Genomic DNA, 20,433 nt, shown 5'->3' on the forward strand with positions numbered 1-20,433 from the left:
TCTGGAACTATAATCTAAACCAAGAAGGCTTTTAAGTCACCAAATTATTTAATTATTGGTAAATAATTACTTATCTAAAACTTTATTTGAAAATTAAAGATTTTGTTGGGAAAACCCGCATTTTCCGAGGAAAATTTTCGTCAGAGCAGATCGGGAAAAACACGTCTCTATGTAGAATTTAATCACGGTGAATTTTTATTTGAGTGTTTTTGTTGTAAAGTTAAAATCTTCGGAGTTATAGAGCAATAATTGAAAAAAACACGATTTTCGGGCGCCATTTTGTTTATAAAAAAAGTAGCACACTATCTGAGGACTTTGCATACCTATAATATTAATATATAGGATCTTATAATTCGATTCCAGCAATAAAATTGCTGGTAAATAACTTTTCCCAAAAATGGCCTATTCTCCGATAATCAGCCCAGACTAATCCTACTTATACTACAGGTCAGATTTGTGCCGCTATGTTTTAAAAGTTCAGAAGGTATGCCATTTGATCCAGGAGCTTTGTTATCTTTAAATTTTTGTATTTCTTTGATGACTTCTTCCTCTGTTGGTAGGTTATCTTTCTCTCTTTCGTAGTCCATGCTTTCGAGCTGTATTTCAGCTTCTTGCAAAGTAGCATTGTCGTAGTAGTATATAAAAATCAATACGACCTAAAATGTGTCATTAACAAATATTCCGATTTTAATATATTATTTTTGATAAGAAAATTTCAACTTGAACTATATGATTAGAAAGTAATATTTTTACATAAACTCTAATTTATATGAAAAATTAGAATATGACTAAGCAGATAGTGACATATTTTACCATATCAGTGTATAAAACGAAGGTAGTAAATACAAAATACGACGCACTAGATATTGCCAAATGTTGCGCAAAATAATTTTAATATCTTTAGGTAAGTTTTTGTAAACTATTATAAAAACTTCTAAAAATCTTTCTCCGATTTTATAATCTATACATTTTAATAATCTAATTATAATCTCTACTTAGATTATAATCAGCTACCTGGATTTCTTTAAATATGCCTCAAACAAAATCTTAGAAACTGCTTAGGCTCTTAATAAATGGATTATTTAAGAGGAGCGTGTCGAATATTTAAACTTGATCACATTCCAAATGAAGAAATTAAAATAAGAACACAAAGGATTTACAATACCGTAGATACACTGAAAGATACACAGAAATTGCAATATCTCGGACATGTGATAAATTGCGAAAGATATAACATCCTGAGACTCATAACAGAATCACATAAGTCAGCCAGAGATACGGACTTTCACTAAACACTAAGAAAACAAAATGAATGATGATCTCTAAGAAGGAACAACAATTTGGACGATTCAGTGTGAACGGTCAACAAATAGAAAGAGTAAAAACATACACCTACCTTAATAAAAACGTTAATGAAAACTGGGACCATTCCATAGAAATTAAATGTAGGATAGAGAAAGCAAGATCTGCATTTCAAAAAATGGCTAAGTTATTCAAATGCCATAATTTATCATTGCCCATAAAAGTCAGGTTACTGCGATGTTATATCCTTCCTATACTGTTGTACGGAGTTGAGTCGTGGACTCTCACAGACGCCACCTGCAAGAAAATTGAGGCTTTTGAGATGTGGCTTTATCGTCGAATCCTGAAGGTATCTTACACCGACCACGTTACTAATGAGGGCGTTTTGCTGAGAATGCAAAAAGAAAAAGAGCTGTTAAAATCAGCCAAAATCGAATACCTCGGTCACATTATGAGAAACAGTGAAAGATATGCACTGCTGCAACTAATCTTGCAAGGAAAATTGGAGGGAAAACGAGGACCAGGAAGGCGAAGGATTTCCTGGCTGAAGAATCTACGCACATGGTTCAAACACAACAACAAGTCTTTTTAGAGCAGCAGTGTGCAAAGTACAGATTGCCATGATGGTCGCCAGCATCCGAAACGGATAGACTCTACAAGAAAAAGAAGAAGAAGAAGAAGAGACTCATAATTTAAGGAAAAATAGAGAGTAGGAGAGGCGTAGGAAGGAGACGCGTTTCCTGGTTGAAGAACCCAAGAGAATGGTTTGGTTGCAGCTCAAGGCAATTGGTTAGAGCAGCTGCCTTCAAGGTCAAAATAGCCATGATGATTGTTTACCTTCGTCGCAGAGATCGCACTCAAACAAGAAGAAGATACATTAGAATCCAACCAACTTTTATGATACGGGCATGTAATGCGAATGAAAGACGCCAAACAGACCATAAACTATATTCCATGAAATATAAGAAGGAGAGAAGGACCAGCATTAGGATGAAGAGAAAGAATGAGGACAATAATAAGAGATAGAGCCATAAATATGGAGGAATGGACCAACTGAAAAAGAACCATAATAAATTAAGCAATATCTACAGTTATCTTCTGTCTTATGAAAGCTAACATTAAATAAATAAATAAATATTAAATTTACAAAATCCAAAAATTTTAATTTTCAAATTTGATGTCAATTTACTTTGTTACTTAACTAAATGAAAATTGGTTTTCTGTATCGAACGAATATCTTTCTGACATGAAATGAATTTCAAAATAAATTATTAAACCATGTGTTTACTCAACCTTAACAAAATTAAAACATATTTGTTTTTAAACTAAAACCATTATATTATTTAATATTTTGTGTTAGAGTACTTTTCATGAGCATTTGTCAGTGCGTCACAAATGATAGAAAAAAAGGTAAGTCCGTGATAATACACATTTATAACATTTATTCTAACATGACATTTTAGTTAAATCTGACAGTTGTCACATTTTATTTGCAATTTGGCATAAAAACAAATCAATTGTGTTTATTGCATTTATAAATTGGTATTTTCTTTGATTTGTATCGTCTTATAAATTGTACATAATATGTATTGTTGTGATCTGCTTCTTATTAATTTTATATTAATTATTATTTATTTGATTAATTATTTAATTGTCGCAAATCATACATAAAAATGAATAAAAAATCTCAGGGTGCCTTTTTATGATATTAAAAAATGTCGAAACTATCCTACGTTATACTTATCTTCTCTCGTGGTTTCAGTATCTCTTAGTTGATCCTAATCGGGATAAAATAGGAAAAAGAAATAAAGCAAAATATAAAATAAACATACAGAATTGTCTTTTATTTATCAAAACCAATACTCTAAAAATCTATCAAATCTAAAACCTGTGGACACAGATGTCCGAATGAAATTTTTACCACTTAAATTTATTATAGTTAAAAAAAAACAATTTATCGGTTTGTTCCCGATGACTTTGGTAAAACAAACTAAACAAAACAAATTTATGTATTCGCAAGATTAGCTATACTTCCTATTTACTATTAGAAATGTTGGAATTTTAATTCATATGCTTTTTACTCAAAATTTTAGTTTCCGAACATAAAAATATCTTTCACATAAGTTGACTGACCTTTTTCTTCACTCACTCTGATGTCTTCTCGTGACCCAAAACAGCTCTCCCTCGTTGACTATGTTAAAGGCTACTCATCAAAGCCCTCTCCGTTCTCCAGCTTCAAAACTATCAGCATACCAGCACCAATTCTCCAACGAGCCAAAGCCTCTTTTGACCAGTACTCGATTCACACAAACTCCAAAAATTCTCTGCTCTCCTTCTCACAATAATACAGAACCAAAGAGGTATTTCGTCTCAATTTGATCTGTCTCTCGTTCCACCTTTCAGCACTATTCTCCACTATCAAACAACCACTGGTACTTGCTAACTACTTATCCACGAAAACGTCGAACTGCTCCTCAGCGATGCCAAAAACATAATAACTTCTTTTTCAAACTCACTCAACATTCAAACCACTTTTCCCCTTCCAACTTGCCAAGAATCAGAAACATTTCTCTTTTCCATTCGACAAACAAACAGTCATTTTCAAAATTATTCCGACCATCCTAATCACTTTCGGGGAACCCTACAATATTTACTCGAGTTTAAACAAAGATATTAAAATTCCAAACTTTCTTTTAAACCATTTTTCTAGAAAATGATAATTAACTCTACCTGTGGATTCTATAGTTCCCGTAATAAACAATCTTTTTCCATTTTAAATCTAAATACATTGTCCTTTTCACTTTAATTATTCACAAAAGTCTTTAATGGTTCATCGGAAAGCTCATTAAAAAAGAAATCCACGTACATCCAAACTAAATTCTAATAAATATTTACAGATCAATATACAGGGTGTATTAAATTTATGTGCCCTCGTTATTTAAAAAAATTTTAATTTAATTTTCATTTTGCCTTTGATTGATAAATTGAAAACACAATAGTATATTCGTAGATATTATATATTATAATTCGTAAATTTTTTTTCGATTATAGCGCCAGGGATAACACCATCTATCGACAACTAGAACAAATGATATAGATAAAATAAATGTCTGTAATCACAGAAGTGCCTTTTCTTCTGTCACATACAATTTAATGCTTTAGAAAGAAATCGAAAAAATGTGACGCACTGAAAAATGTTCATAAAAAAAACTCTAGTGTTAATAATTTGATGGGCTAACCTCCTGTTGTAAGTTTGTATTATTCTGTTTAAACAATGTCCTGTCATTTTAATTTCATTGTATTTACTGAAAAAAATTATTGAAGCACATCCTGATGAAGCAAATAAATTTTCCAAAAGCTTGATAGTAAGAGTTTCTCTTCCCTGCCCTAAAAATCAATGAGTACAACCTCAATATAAAACAAATTAATTTATAAATTAGTTAAATTTCAAATATATTCAGCAAGTGAATGAAAAGGTTTAATTGGTCATTTTAGTTGGTTAATTTAGTTGGTTAAAAAAAAAGAAGACACCTACATTGATTTAATGAATACGTTTGGCTAGTATAAATTTATAAATTTCAAAAACTTCATCTCAGCTCACTACAAATAAATGAAAAAGTTTATAAGAAAATATCTACAATAGTGTAATTTATACTTACAAAAAAAATTATAGTTTTTTTTCGGAAGATATAAAAACTGCAAAGTTACACAATATATAGAGTAAATATATTAACGATAATTAAATAACAACCACCGAACACTCACGTTCATTAATTTGACATCGTACTATCAAATTCAGTGAAACCATCCTTTATGTTGTTATTTGATAATATCTTTTTAGCTATAGCTGGATGTATGGCAGATAATCCAACAGTAGATACGGACATTATCGGAACTATAAGTAGTAAGTTGTTACAGTTATTTATATTTATTACCTATAATTAGAGACAGTAATATGAGTAATATGTTCAAAATTCAACTTTTTTGCGTATCTGATATTACTCTGGGCTAATTAGCAAAATACAGGGAAAAGTTATTTACCAGCAATTTTATTAGTGAAATCGAATCTTATGATTGTATATATTAATAATATAGGTATGCAAAGTCCGCAGATAGTGTGCTACTTTTTTATAAACAAAATGGCGCCCAAAAATCGTGTTTTTTTAAATTTTGCTCTATAACTCCAACGAATTTAGTTTTACACTAAAAACACCTAAGTAAAAATTTACCGTAATTAAATTCTGCAGAGAGACGTGTTTTAGGTCTGGATCCCGCGTATGAAAAAAAAGTTGATTAATAGCAAGCTGAAAATTTGTTAATAGCTTAAGGGTGTCTAGTCGGATAAACTTTGATATATGGGAACACTGGAACAAGGGCAGTTTTAATTGTTGAACAGGTTAAAAATTTGGAACGGTCACACCACGAAAACGGCACATTTATTTTGTCCGACAGAACAGACTTAAACTCTCCGAACAGAGATTAAACTCTCATGCAAAAATCAGACTGCTATTTATCACCAAATGGGCGTTTTAATGAGTGGAACATGTAGAATATGTCAAATGACAGGAATTATGACAGGTGATAAATAGCAGTCTGATTTTTACATGAGAGTTTAATCTCTGTTCGGAGAGTTTAAGTCTGTTCTGTCGGACAAAATAAATGTGCCGTTTTCGTGGTCTGTCCGTTCCAAATGTTTGACCTGTTCCACAATTAAAACTGCCCCTGTTCCAGTGTTCCCATATATCAAAGTTTATCCGACTAGACACCCTTAAGCTATTAACAAATTTTCAGCTTGCTATTAATCAACTTTTTTTTCATACGCGGGATCCAAACCTATTTTTCCCTATTTACTTTGACGAAAATTTTCCCCGGAAAATGCGGGTTTTTCCAACAAAATCTTTAATTTTCAACTAAAGTTTTAGATAAGTAATTGTTTATCACTATCACTAAAACTTGGTAATATAGAAGCTCTTTTCGTGTAGATTATAATTCCAGAAGCCCATGGAAATTGAATGAACAGTTTAGCAACAATTGAAAGTTAATTAAAAATTTACGGTCGCTATAATAACCACAATAATTAAGATACATAAGCATAACTATGATTTTTTATAAAAAGACACTGTACCTATCTAATGGACTTTACAGAATTGAAATTGGATTATAAGTGGTCTCAGCAATATTTTAAAATTATAAACAATTTTTTGGCTCATAAACAAATACAATATCTCGGTAAATATTAAACTAAATTAAATTATGAAAACGGTGTTAGAAAAATACCGGTAAAATGTTTCTTTTAAAAGAAAAAACGTTTATTTGTGATGAGTGGTTCCTGAGATACAACCGGACAAAGTTGACCGGCATTTACAGAAAAGATATAAACAATAGGACCATAATTTTTGAACGATCACCTTTTTGTTTTTGTCTTCTTTGTCCACACCAATTTTAATTTCTTTAAAGTACTCATAACATATATTAATTTAAAAAAAACTATCGATATTACGAGTGCAAATTGTCAAAAATAGCAAAATTCCAATCAAAAATTAGGTTGGAGAAAATGTAATCTCAAAGTTAAAAATCGGTATGCGTTAAAAAAATGCAGTTTCTCGGCTTCTCATTGAGGAATTTTCTTCATCTTAAGTAACTCTAGTAGAGCCATCTAACTAACGCATTATTAAATGTCAAACTTGCTTTTGTTTTGTTATAGATTAATTTATTTATAAGAGAAGGAAACTACATATTTTTTCCAGTTGTAGACTTTTTTTAGATAAACTTACAACAAGTGTACGTTTTAACGTTAAAAATACAAATATTCTCATTTGAAAGCTGTATAATTATTTAAACAATCCAAATTTAAACAAATTAAAATTTTTTGTTATAATAAATAAATTAATTTATTATAACAAAACAAAAGAAAGTTTGACATTTAATAATAATGCGTTAGTTAGATGGCTCTACTCGAGTTACTTGGGAACAAAAAAAGAATGAAGAAAATTGCTCAATGGGAAGCCGAGAAATAGCATTTTTTTAACGTATACCGATTTTGAACTTTGAGATTACATTTTCGCCAACCTAATTTTTGATTGGAATTTTGCTATTTTTGGCAATTTTCACTCGTAATATCGATAGTTTTTATTGTAATAATAATCTTATGAGTATTTTAAATATATGAAAATTAGTGTGGAGAAAGAGGACAAAAATAAAAAGGTGATGGTACGAAAATTATGATCCTATTGTTTATATCTTTGCCGTAAATGGCGGTCAAATTTGACCGGTTGTATCTCAGGAACCACTCATCATAATTAAACGTTTTTTCTTTTAAAACAAACGTCTTGCCGCTTTTTTTCCAATACCGTTATCACAATTTAATTTAATTTAATATTTCCCGAGATATTCTATTTGTTTTTAAGCCAAAAAATTGGTTATAATTTTACAATATTCCTGAGGCCGCTTAAATAGTCTAATTTTAATTCTGTAAGTACATTAGATAGGTACACTATTTTTATACAAAAATCATAGTTATTTTTATGTGTAATAATTATTGTGGTTATCATAGCCACCGTCAATTTTTAATTTTCAATGATTGCTCAACCATTCATTCAATTCTCATCAGCTTCTGGAATTATAATCTATACGAAAAGATCTTTTATATTACCAAGTTATTTAATTATTTATAAACAATTACTTATCTAAAATTTTAGTTGAAAATTAAAGATTTTGTTGAAAAAACCCGCATTTTCCGGGGAAAATGTTCGTCAAAGTAAATCGGTAAAAACACGTTTCTATGCAGAATTTAATTACGGTGAATTTTTATTGGGGTGTTTTTAGTGTAAAGCTAAAATCTTTGGTAGCACACTATTATTTACTCGTGTACTAGTCGGTTACTAACTTGATACTAACTTACTACAAATACGCAAGATTTGAAAAATTCTAACCAAGAGCGTTCGGATAGGCTGGCTTGCGATTCAATACTTACTAGGTAAATTATAAATGACATCCCTAGCCAAGTCCAAGGGGTTAAGGGGGGACAATTTCAAAATTTCTATAAGGTAGGTAAAAAACACATTTTAAATGTTTTCTACCAGGAGTTAACTGCTTACAAGTTTTCGGTGGGCAAGAACATCTTTTGAATACATTCTGCCAGCGATTTCGTTGGAATTTGCTGGAGAAAGTTAATCCGTAGGTTTTATAAAAGAACGATTTGCTATCATAGCGTAGCAACACTTAAATAAATCTCATACAGAAATTTATCCAACCGTTGCTCTGAAGCAACGAAGCAACGAAGCAATAGAACTGCATTTAAACCAGTCGCCTAAATTCTTCAACCATGACAGTCTCATCCTTCCTATACTCAATCCTCCTCTTATCTTTCCCTGTATTATCAGTTTTAGCATTTCATATCGCCAACCCCTCATTATCTCACCCAGATATTGTAACTTTCTTATTTTTATCAAATCCTTACCCCATTTCTCGCAATACTTCCGTGTAAGTTTTCTTTTGTGTCCACGCTATTCTAAGCATCCTCCTGTATTATCGCATTTAAAAGGACTCTAACTTATTTATGTATTCTTGCTTCAATGTCTAGCTTTCAAGTCCATATTTCAGTATCGAAAACACGTAGCATCTCAAAGCTCTTACTCTTAGTTCTAATCTAAGGTCTTTGTTGCAGATAATTGTTTTCAATTAAGTAAAAGACAGACGTACTCTCACTCATTTATGGTAGCTTCCGACGACCGGTTTTGCTCTCTAAAGTATGCAGAGCATCTTCAGGTCAACGGTTACAAGTCACTAAATGCTAGAGTTAAACCAGAGTTAGAACAATGTCTGGTTGTAAAAGATGCTAAAGATCCATAAGATCAAGCCAATATTGAACAACATACATAAAACTAGTTAAGGTAGAAGACAAATACATATGCATGTAAAACCGGGGGCTGTAACAAACGTCCCGAAGCTCACAAACACATACAGATGTATGCCGTCTATAATCATGCAATGATAACGTGTCGTACTTACATTCGGTTAAAAGGAGCTACTACCTCAGTGTTAATTAACATGATATTTCTCCTTAAGTTATGTTAACGGGATGTGGTGGAATAGACGGAGAATGTTGCAAAGGTAAACAAGTTTATGGAGTTCGGGAATTCTTGAGGGAGAATTGTTTTCATTTTTACAAACGGATTCCATGCTGTTTCTATCCTGACCCGTATTTATGCTGTTTGATTATTATTGTCCGAAATCCAGGTTCCTAGGTATTTGATTCTATTAACCCTTTCTATCGGTACTTTTTTCAAATGTATGTTTGTTTGTTTATTTGTTTTCTTTGCTATTATCATGTATTTGATTTTATTATATTCATTTTTAGTCCATATACTTCACAGAAACTGTTTTGTTTAGTAGTTATTGGAGGAAACTCATCATATAGGAAACTGGCTATAGTAAACTCAATATACACCGAATAGGCATTGCAATTGATTGAACTGGTTGTTTACTATGCGAATTATGTGTCCACGTTTATCTATGCATAAAATAGCTAAAGGCCAAAAATACACCGGACGCTACTTCCGAACGACCTCACGAATTTAATTCAAAAGCCAGTTAATGATTAAACTATATTGAAGCGAACTGGTAACTAGAAATCCGGAGTTCTATTACAAGAGTGAAACTAACTTCAAACAATAAATTTGCTGTTGCGGCTCATAGCCCAGTCGTCAGAGACTAAAATGACATTGAACCTGATGAAAATAGGTGGTTACTGTTACCCCTAGACTTCCCCTAAAACGACCCCTCGTAAGGTGGGGAAAACGGAAAATATCGAATGTTGAATGGGTTGCAAATGTGAATTCTTGGTAAATGAATAAAAAAGAGTGTGTGTACTTTGTACGCACGTAAGATTTTTTACTTCTATTTTTATGATTTCAACGAAACAAGTATATTTTAAACATTTTGATTGTATTTTTATTTAAATATTAAACTAATTTTATTACTAAAATAATACCAAAAATTAAAAATATCGTCAATACGTCATTGCTTATGAACTGGAGTGTTCCCGCAATTGCTTTTCTCGTGAGGAATCGTATAAACTCTAAAAATCGTCGTTTTTCGACAAAAAATTTATACTATAACTTTTTCATAAGCTATAAGCCTTTCGAGTTTCTGCTGTATTTTCGTCAAATTTTAAAATCATTAAAATTGGCAAATTCTCGAAAAATAATATCAATTCGTCATTTTCTGACGAACTGGAGCGTCCCAGCAATTGCTTTTCCCTTGAGTAATCGTAGAAAATCTAAAACGTGTCAGATTTTCTACACAATTTTAATAAAAGTATAACTTCTAACGTGCGTACAAAGTACACATATATTCTTTTTTTTTCCATTTTAGGAAGTCCAAAAATATAAATAAAAACTATTTAAAAAATCAGTACAACTTTAAACTCACTTTTGTCTCTGTTCTCTCAACTTTTAAAACACAACTTAACAACCATAACCATAATAATAAAAATGACGACACATTCTTTAACCACAGCCGCCATGTTGGATAATTTTTGACATGTCATTGGAATACCCAATCAGAGCAAACATATTACGTATCTGAATAGAGATTTTCGAATGGGACAAAAACTCATCTACCCCATTTCGTATATAGGTACTTTAATAGGACGTATAAAAAATCATTCCCTGAATATTCATCCCTTAGTTACAACCCATTATATATGATAAAACATTAATAACTGCATCCGAAGAAGAAATTCCAGCCTGCTGCAGCTAGTGGAAGCCGAAAGCAATAGATGTGGTCTCAAGATCAATAAACAAAAAACAAAAAATACGATTCAGACAACATTCAGACAACAGGAGCCTTAGACCAGTTTGAAGTGGTTAACGGGTTCAATTATCTAGGATCCTACATCAGTAATACAGGATCTTGTGAAACAGAAATACGTAGGAGAATAGGCATGGCCAAAAACGCTATGAGTCGATTATCGAAAATCTGGATAGATCGCTCCTTGTCGAAGAACACCAAAATAAGATTAGTACGTGCCTTAATTTTTCCCATATTTAATTACGGATCCGAAACATGGACAATGAAATCGGACGGCAGAAAAAGGATTGACGCCTTTGAAATGTGATGCTGGAGAAGAATGCTTCGGATCTCATGGACGGAACAAAGAACAAATCACTCAATCCTCCAAGAGCTTAATATTCAGACTCGACTTTCCTCTATTTGCCTCTCCACCGTCTTAAAATTTTTCGGCCATATTGCAAGAAGAAGTTATGATAATCTTGAGAGACTTATAATTTCAAGAAACGTTGAAGGGCGCAGGAGTAGAGGTCGCTCACCCACTCGATGGATGGATCAAGTACAGAAAGCCAGTGGAAAAACATTCTCTGAATCCATGAGAGAAGCTCAGGACATAAGCCGATGGAAAGAGATAGTTGCTCGTATTATAGGGAATCACGACACTCAGCAATGAGGAAACGACTGAGGAGGAGGAGGAGTTACAACCCCTAACTTATTTTTTTTAAATGATGAAAGGGTTGCCAATACAAGTCCATTATACAATTGGATATAGTAATTGAGTCAATACTCGCAATCTTTAGTTTGTATTTTTTATTAGTTGTTATATAATCATGGGGCAATCGGTTTCGAGTCTTACAATATATGACTCATCATCAGGCCCAGTACAAAAAAGTCTTCTCAATACAAACTACAAGCTAAAAAACGCAAAACGAGAGACATGTACACACATATATATATATATATATATATATATATATATATATATATATATATATATATATATATATATATATATATATATATATATATATATATATAAAACATGAAAAACAACTTTGTCTTGGTCTTAATCACATACAATAAAGCCAAGCAACTGTATTGAACTCAACAGTCTATATCATGTAAAAATGAGACATTATATCATTGGGAGCGACCAATCTGATGAAATATACAGGACAAAACATGTTTCGAAAGAATAAAATATGAATTTTTAGTAGGTGTATTAACTGTTAAAATTATAATTCCAAAAATTACAGTAATCTAAAAAAGTATTTTTTATAATACCACGGTTGTTTAGAATGGTATATATAATAATCAACTTATAAAATATGAATTTTAAGTATATCAACTTTTAATTATTTATTAAAAAAATTAAAAAAAGATAAGCAACAGCCATGTTCGAACTAGGTATGAAAAAAACTCTCGATCTGCAGTCTAATGCCACTGACCCACCATAAATTTGTACATATCGATTTATTAACGTACTTTAAAATATAATTGCATTAGTCACATTTTTAAAATAGTTTGAAATAAAAAAAATCGATTTATCCATACAGGGTGATTTATTAGTGAGGTAAAGCTCTGTAGATCCGTTATAGTAATAGATAGGAATAAAAGTTAATAACAAAAATTTTAGCCAACTTTGATTACAGATTGATAATCAGTAATCGTAAATTGTCAGTTTTAGATAATTTAGTCATGGCTTGCCTAATAGTTGGATAGATTTAGACCCGTAATTAATAATTTGCTCTGAAAAATGAAAATATCTCGAAAACTAATAAATTTAGACATAGGGAATGTTGTATAAAAATTAAAGTACGGTAATAGTACTTTTCGATAGTGATATAAAATACAGGGTGTTTCATTTAAAATTACTGAGAAAATAATGTACTTGAGTTTTCACTCACCCTGTATTCAATATAAAGAAAATTAGCAATATCGATCATTTACGAAAATTTTGTCAATAAACAAAAATCTGGCATCAATAAACGATTGCTGTTGTTCTTATTTTTATTTATACAGGGAGTTAAACTTGTTACGATTTTCATATAAAATTGGTTATACCTTTGTAAATACCCTGTATAATATACTAAACCTTTATATTTTTGCAATGGAGAAGTTAAGATGATTTCGAATTAGAATAAAATACAGGGTGTTCCATTAAAAGAAAACATAACTTTGATCTGCCACTATGTTATCAAACACCCTGTATCATTCTAACTAATTTTCTAATGTTAAGTTCAAAGTTAGCTACAATTTTTGTTATCAACTTTTATCGCTATCCATTACTATAATAACGGATCTACGGAGCTTTACGCTCCGTAGACCGTTTAAGCTTTATCAATGTCTTAAGTAGGTTATAGATAAATTATTTTATGATTTAAAAATGGACTAATTTATTTATTATATTGTTAATACATAAAAAACTAAAAGACTAAGTTTCCACTCTAATGGCATATAACATATCCCACCAGAACGAAAACAATGGGAACCTTCTCTGGTTACACCTCCGAGGCTTCTACAATTTGCAAGCCATACGGATGCTGAGACTAAGGAAGATGAGGGAATTCTACAATTTACAATTCACGTCACATCTGCTCAGCGCGGTAAAGTTCCCACGAGACTGGTTCCCTTCACACTCCACACAGAGTAAATGTAAATCAAAAATGAATAACCATTTTCAATTTCGTTGCAAAACGAAAATACAGCCGAACCATATTCCAGTCCAATCAGAGAGTGCCGCAAGCACCTCTACCGGTTTCGAAACTTATTAGTCTCTCATCAGGAGGCACATATGCTGCTCTCCCTGATCCAACCAAAACAAACCCCAGCGTGCAGTCCCGAATTGCAACGAACGAAATGGCATAGATACCCTAACGGCAACTGCTAGCAAAAGACTAAGTTTTCACTCTAATGGCATATAACATATCCCACCAGAATGAAAACAATGGGAACCTTCTCTGGTTACACCTCCGAGGCTTCTACAATTTGCAAGCCATACGGATGCTGAGACTAAGGAAGATGAGGGAATTCTACAATTTACAATTCACGTCACATCTGCTCAGCGCGGTAAAGTTCCAACGAGACTGGTTCCCTTCACACTCCACACAGAGTAAATGTAAATAAAAAATGAATAACCATTTTCACCGGTAGAGGTGCTTGCGGCACTCTCTGATTGGACTGGATTATGGTTCGGCTGTATTTTCGTTTTGCAACGAAATTGAAAATGGTTATTCATTTTTGACATAAAAAACTGTTTAAATCGAAAATGAACAATTATTAAAAACACAATTTTTATAACTAATATGAGATTTTCCAATGTCGTTCGTAACGTCTAATCAGTGAAAATAGGTTTTACCAGGGTACCTTAAGTTTTATCAGGGAAGAGACTGTTTTATCAAGAAAGAGGCTGTTTTATCAGTATTACACTCAATGATTGGCTAGAACGACGCGTGGTGATTGGCTGAAAAAGCAAAAACGTCAGAATTTGACAAGTGAAAAAAATAATCTGTATAAATTAAGGAAATATTTAATTTCGTGTGATTGAAATGATGTACGGAATTCAACTGATTTATTCTATTACAATGAGAATACGTACTTTTGGGCTCTATTACTCAACGATGGGATGTGTTAGACATAAACAAATATTAGAGTAGCATGTTTTGGGGTATTGTTTACAATATTCAAATAACAATTCTTTAGTTTTGAATATTATTTTTGTCCACCTAGCTAGGCTCATTGACACACTGTGTGACTGGACTAATCACAGTAAATTTAAATTGAATTAAATCAAACATTATTATTTTTATATGCAGTGCTGTTTGCTTTTAATGTACTTGTTTAAACACTGATACAGATTCCGTTTCCCTTGGCAAGTACACATCGCTTTAATTCTACGATATTAAATTACTGTGATGTAGGACTTACAATTATTTCAACAAGCGCTTTACGAGAAAAGGCTCTTAAACAAAGTGCTGCACTTAAACTATATCCTGGAAAACTTTTGTAAGCATTGGATATTTATATTACCTTAATCTTATTCTTGTACATTCTCCTTTCATTGGTTGTTAACAAATTTTTAACCTCGTCAGCCAATACACATTCATGATTTACTAATTCAAGATTACGGTTCTTCAGGAGATGATTCTGCATGATAAATAATGGCAGTTGGCTACATAAATGTATGTCAGCAAATACTTAGTTCTCGAGATATTTCTTCTTCTTCTTCTTGTGTCGTCTTCTAACTAAGGTTGGCGATCACTTTTTTAAACGCTTCCCTATCTTTGACAACGTGAAATATCTGTTCAACACTGAGGTGACACTGCTCAATCTCAGATATTCCTCAGACAAGATTTCTTCTTTCTTCCCAAACCTTCTCTTCCTTCCACGCTTCCTTGCATGATGATGACCTGTTACCCCAGGCTGTGGGTGAAAAAACGTGATATAATTCAGGAATTTTTAAAACCTATCAGGTGTTGTAAAGGACGATGCCGGGAATAACTTATACTAAAATGAAACCAAAAATTTTGTGCGGTTTTTATTTATGACGATTTTCATTTGTTAAATTTACAATTTTTAAAGATTTTTAATCTTGCAGCCTAGGATATTCATTTTAGAGAAAAAGTTTTAAATAGAAAATTGTAGTAAATTAAAAAACCTACAATCTGAACTATTTCAAGTTTAATTTCGTTAATACGTTATTGCAAAACAGCCTGCGAAAGGTCCAAAATGGCCGTTTTTTGCAATTGCCTTATTTATAATAAAAATATTTTTTATATATTTTTTAAGGCTTTAAAATGAAGTTCTTTTAATACTAAACATAAAAAAAATTGTAGTGCCCGATTTGTGAACTTGTCGCTTAGATATTATAATTTGTTTATCCCAAGAGGTCAAATGTCCAAGGCTATAACTTTTTGGAAAAAAATCGTACAGAGTTAATCCAAGATCCACTCTCCTTCTAAAGACTTATATTTTCATATCCCACCAGAATGAAAAGGTTACCCCACTTATATTTTCATATTATGATGTAAATAAATGCGTATAACATTTTTCAACCTCTTATTTCGGGTTTGAAAATAAGGGGGCAAATTTCGTTATAAACATTTAGAACTGAAGCCGCCCCTGTACATCCTATGAGTTTTTAACTTGCAGATTATTGTTGCTGAAGACAAAATAAAGATTCAAAACTAAATAAAAATTTTCTACGACCAACTGAAGTCGAGATATTTGTTTTTGTTTTCTTAAATCGTAGTGACTTTATTTATAACAATTAAGAAACTATTTCACAGTCATTGACTAAAGAAAGACTTATGTTATCTTAAAATAAAAATTATTTTAACCGAAAATTACACTGAATTATTAAAAATGATTTTTAAAATGTAATGGAGATTTATTTTTCGTTACGACTATGATTTATTGTGTCGGTTGCCCTTAGCAACGGCTAGCAACTTATAATACATTGAATCACGGTTTTCGCTTTAAATTTTAAAGCACTGCATAAATTGACATGAAATTAGGCAAACACATTTATGTTAAAGAATAAAAATGATATTGGACCTCTGTGTGCTTTTGTCCTGGGAGTGAGTTTCAACCCTTATGAGGGGTGAAAAAATATATGTTCAAAATAAGTTCGGAAATGGATAAAACATCTAATTATAAGCACTTTTCGTTCTATAGCATTTTTTCACCAAGTTAATACCTTTCGAGTTATTTTCGAGTAAACAGCTTAATTTTTCAACAACAAAAAAACACGTTTTTAGGCGGTTTTTGACAAATAACTCAAAAAATAAGTGTTTTATTGAAAAAATGGGTTTTAACAAAAATATAGAAAATTAAAAATTGAAAAAAATGATGTGTGCATGAAATCTCTAGACCCAGTATTAGTGCATATCCGTCAAATTTCAACGTGAATTATTTCAACGTGGAATACTCAAAAAATCATGCACATTTTGGAGAAAAATCATTTTTTAAGGTATTTAAAAAAATATGTATATCTGTTTTTAAAAAATGTTTATAGCATCAAAAGTAAGCAAGTTACTCTGAAAATAAATTTGATCTTTTTTTTGGTAAAAAAACTCGAAAGTCAACCCCCAATTAGCATCTTAAATCACATTAATCATTACCGCTTCACAAGTTACTTTGCTCATGTATTATTTATACGATCAGTAAGTATCCTCGGTTCAAAGGGCTTATTTAAAAAAAATTGGTTTTAAAGTAAATCTGTTTTAATTTTTAATAAAAAAAAATGTTTTTTTCTAAATAACTTAAAATTTATTAATGTGACCAAAAATCATAAAGAGTAAAAAAAAATAGTTTTTGCTGTTACGAATATTTTGGATTTTTTGCTTTTTTTGGAAGGCAAAAATTTGTTAAGATATGGCTGTTCTAAATTTGCATACACTCGTGATTATTGACTAGTTCAAGTCTTTTTAACTACTGCCCCTTCAAAAATAAGCACTTTGAACCGATGAAACTTACAGACATAAACGACACATACACGAGTACCACAACATTAAAGTAAAATTGATTAATTTCATTTTTTATGCTAATTAGGGGGTGACTTTCCCGAGTTTTTTGACCAAAAAAAAAAGAGATCAACTTTATTTTCAGCGTGACTTGCTTACTTTTGATGCTATAAACTTTTTTTAAAACAGATATACATATTTTTTTAAACATTTTAAAAAAGTTATAATGATTTTTCTCCAAAAAGTGCATGATTTTTCGGTTATTTCACGTTGAAATAATTCACTTTGAAATTTGACGGATATGAACCTCTTTTTCATTAGCTAGAACTTTGTTTTTATGGGGTCTAGAAATTTCACGCGTACACCGTTTTTTTCAAACGCGTACACCGTTTTTTTCAATTTTTAATTTGCTATATTTTTGTTAAAACTCTTTTTTTCAATAAAATACTTACTTTTTGAGTTATTTGTCAAAAACCGCCTAAAAACGTCTTTTTTTTTTGAAAAATGAAGGTATTTACTCGAAAATAACTCGAAAGGTGTTAAAAAATTGGTGAAAAAATGCTATAGAACAAAAGGTGCTTAGAATTAGACGTTTTATCTATTTCCGAACTTATTTTGAACATATATTTTTTTACCCTTTATAAGGGGTGAAACTCACCCCTAGGACAAAAGCACACAGAGACCCAATATAATTTTTATTCTATATCATATTATCTATGTGTTTGCCAAATTCCATGTCAATCCAAGAGGTGCTTTAAAATTTAAAGCGAAAACCGTGATTCAATGTATTAGAAGTTGCTAGCCGTTGCTAAGGGCAACCGACACTATAAATTACAGTCGAAACGAAAAATAAATCTCCACTACACTTTAAAAATCATTTTTAATAATTAAATGTAACTATCGGTCAAAATAATTTTTCGTACTTCCGGGCCTAAAGTGACAACTTCACTCCCTTGTGACAGGTACTAAAGTGTCACATTTAATCCCTCCGGGATTAAATATTGACGAAACTCCCGGAAGGATTAAATCACAAACAAACGAATTTAAGGGATATTTTATTGAAAAATATAATTAATTAGAATGGTAATTGACGTTAATATTCAAATTAATATTGTGACAGTTCGTCATATTGACCAGTCTTTCCTGGGTTAATGCAGCAGGTAACTGACGAGTAACAGATAGGTCCTTTTCATATTGAACTGGTGTTTGTTTCGAAGATCCTGCGGAAACAGGAAGCGAGAATGAGGACTGTGGCATAACTATAGTGGACGAATCGGCGACTTGACCAAATATTTTATCTGAAATTTTTTGTTTATTTTTAATAGACGATTCAATATATCCCTCGGCCACGTTGGAGGATTTCCATCCTCCATGTCTCTTCAGCACGTCTATTGTTGCTCCCGAATCAGCTAACAAAGACGCAGATGTGCGTCTAAAACAATGTCCCGTATAAGACGTCGCATTTTCTAATTTCAAGAAAGCTGCTATTTGCCGTGGAATTGTACCAAACATGTTTTTTCCTACTACTCGCGTAGTACATTCTTTGTTGATGTATTGAACAAAAAATTTTGAATGAGTTGTCCCTGTCTTTCGCAATGCCACATATTTCCGAAATATCGCCACAAAACTGATGGCACTGTTTTCTGAATTTTTGATCACAAAATTTCGGTCAATTTTATTTTTGGTGTTTCTAATCGCAATTAGGAAGGAATCGCCCAAATCTCTCACATCGTCGATTTCTAAATCAACCAACTCTTTTCCACGACAAGCTCCCGCAACGCCCAAAATAAGTGCAACCTACAAAAAAATTGATTTCTTAAAATTTCTGAATATAAACAAATTTCCAAATTTACCTTAAGCATTAAATATTTATCATCCGGAGCCTCCCGTAAGAACTGATCTACCTGCTCAGACGTGAGAATTCTTGACTTCTTTGGCTTAAATCCCTCATTTCTTCTCTTCAAAAAAGCTAATAATTTTGGAAATTTACTTATATCAATATCTTCTCTAATGTTAATAACCGATTTCAGCATTGAGTAATGTGCCCAGAGAGTTGAGGCACAAACCGCTTTTGATTTATCATCGAAGTAGACTAACAGCGCATTTTCAGTAGGTTGTCTCACATTTTTTAAGCGGCACCACTTTTTAAAAGCATCGTACTGCTGCTCGTATAGTTTTCTAGATTTCGGTGGTAACAATTCTTCACCTACTTCGGCTGCTCTTTTATCAATATCAGATACACCTTCTTCACTCATGATACCAATAATTATCAATAACAATGTTTCTTTACAATGACACTAGTAATGACAATGTTTCTAAATTATAACTGTCACAACGCAATGTTACTATGGTAACTTATTTTAAAGACAGTTTATTAAATGAGTTGAAGAGAGAAAAAACTGATTGAAATTATTGAAATAATTAATAAAATCATACCGGAAGTACGAAAAGTATCGTATATACCTTGCGACTGAAGTACATTTAATCCTTCAGGTAAATTATGGCCCTCCCTGCGGTCGGGCCATAAACTTTACCTTCAGGATTAAATGTACTACTTCAGTCCCGCGGTATATAATGTACTATTTATTATAAGATAATATCAGTCTTTATTTAGTCAATGACTGTGAAATAATTTTTTAATTGTTATAAATAAAGTCACTACGATTTAAGAAAACAAAAACAATTATCTCGGCTTCAGTTGGCCGTAGAATATTTTTATTTGGTTTTGAATCTTTATTTTGGCTTCAGCAACAATAATCTGCAAGTTAGAAACTCATAGGATGTACAGGAGCGGCTTCAGTTCTAAATGTTTATAACGAAATTTGCCCCCTTATTTTCACACCCGAAATAAGAGGTTGAAAAATGTTATACGCAT

General features: G+C 31.7%; 1 protein-coding gene and 1 long non-coding RNA gene across 5 annotated transcripts in view; one reads left to right on the forward strand and one right to left on the reverse strand.

Annotated features, from left to right (window-relative positions):
• LOC126882884 (uncharacterized) lies at positions 1-5,182 on the reverse strand. The gene is made up of 3 exons (XR_007697418.1): positions 4,962-5,182; positions 4,542-4,689; positions 1-656 (listed from the first exon to the last, which is right to left on the reverse strand). It is a non-coding gene; the product is annotated as an uncharacterized LOC126882884 (long non-coding RNA).
• The window catches only part of LOC126882880 (uncharacterized), a 27,689-nt gene continuing 8,054 nt past the window's right edge, over positions 799-20,433 (forward strand). For 3 of the 4 annotated variants that reach the window (XM_050647939.1, XM_050647941.1, XM_050647942.1), the window contains exons 1-2: positions 2,648-2,712; positions 5,144-5,206. In XM_050647939.1, coding sequence (XP_050503896.1) covers positions 2,673-2,712; positions 5,144-5,206 — 103 coding nt within the window. In that variant the 5' untranslated portion in view covers positions 2,648-2,672. Of the gene's footprint in view, positions 905-2,647; positions 2,713-5,143; positions 5,207-20,433 lie in introns of those variants that run through there. The other variant, XM_050647940.1, reaches the window with a different exon arrangement.

The sequence above is a fragment of the Diabrotica virgifera genome, chromosome 4 (genome assembly GCF_917563875.1).
Source record: "Diabrotica virgifera virgifera chromosome 4, PGI_DIABVI_V3a".
Lineage (NCBI taxonomy): Eukaryota > Metazoa > Arthropoda > Insecta > Coleoptera > Chrysomelidae > Diabrotica > Diabrotica virgifera.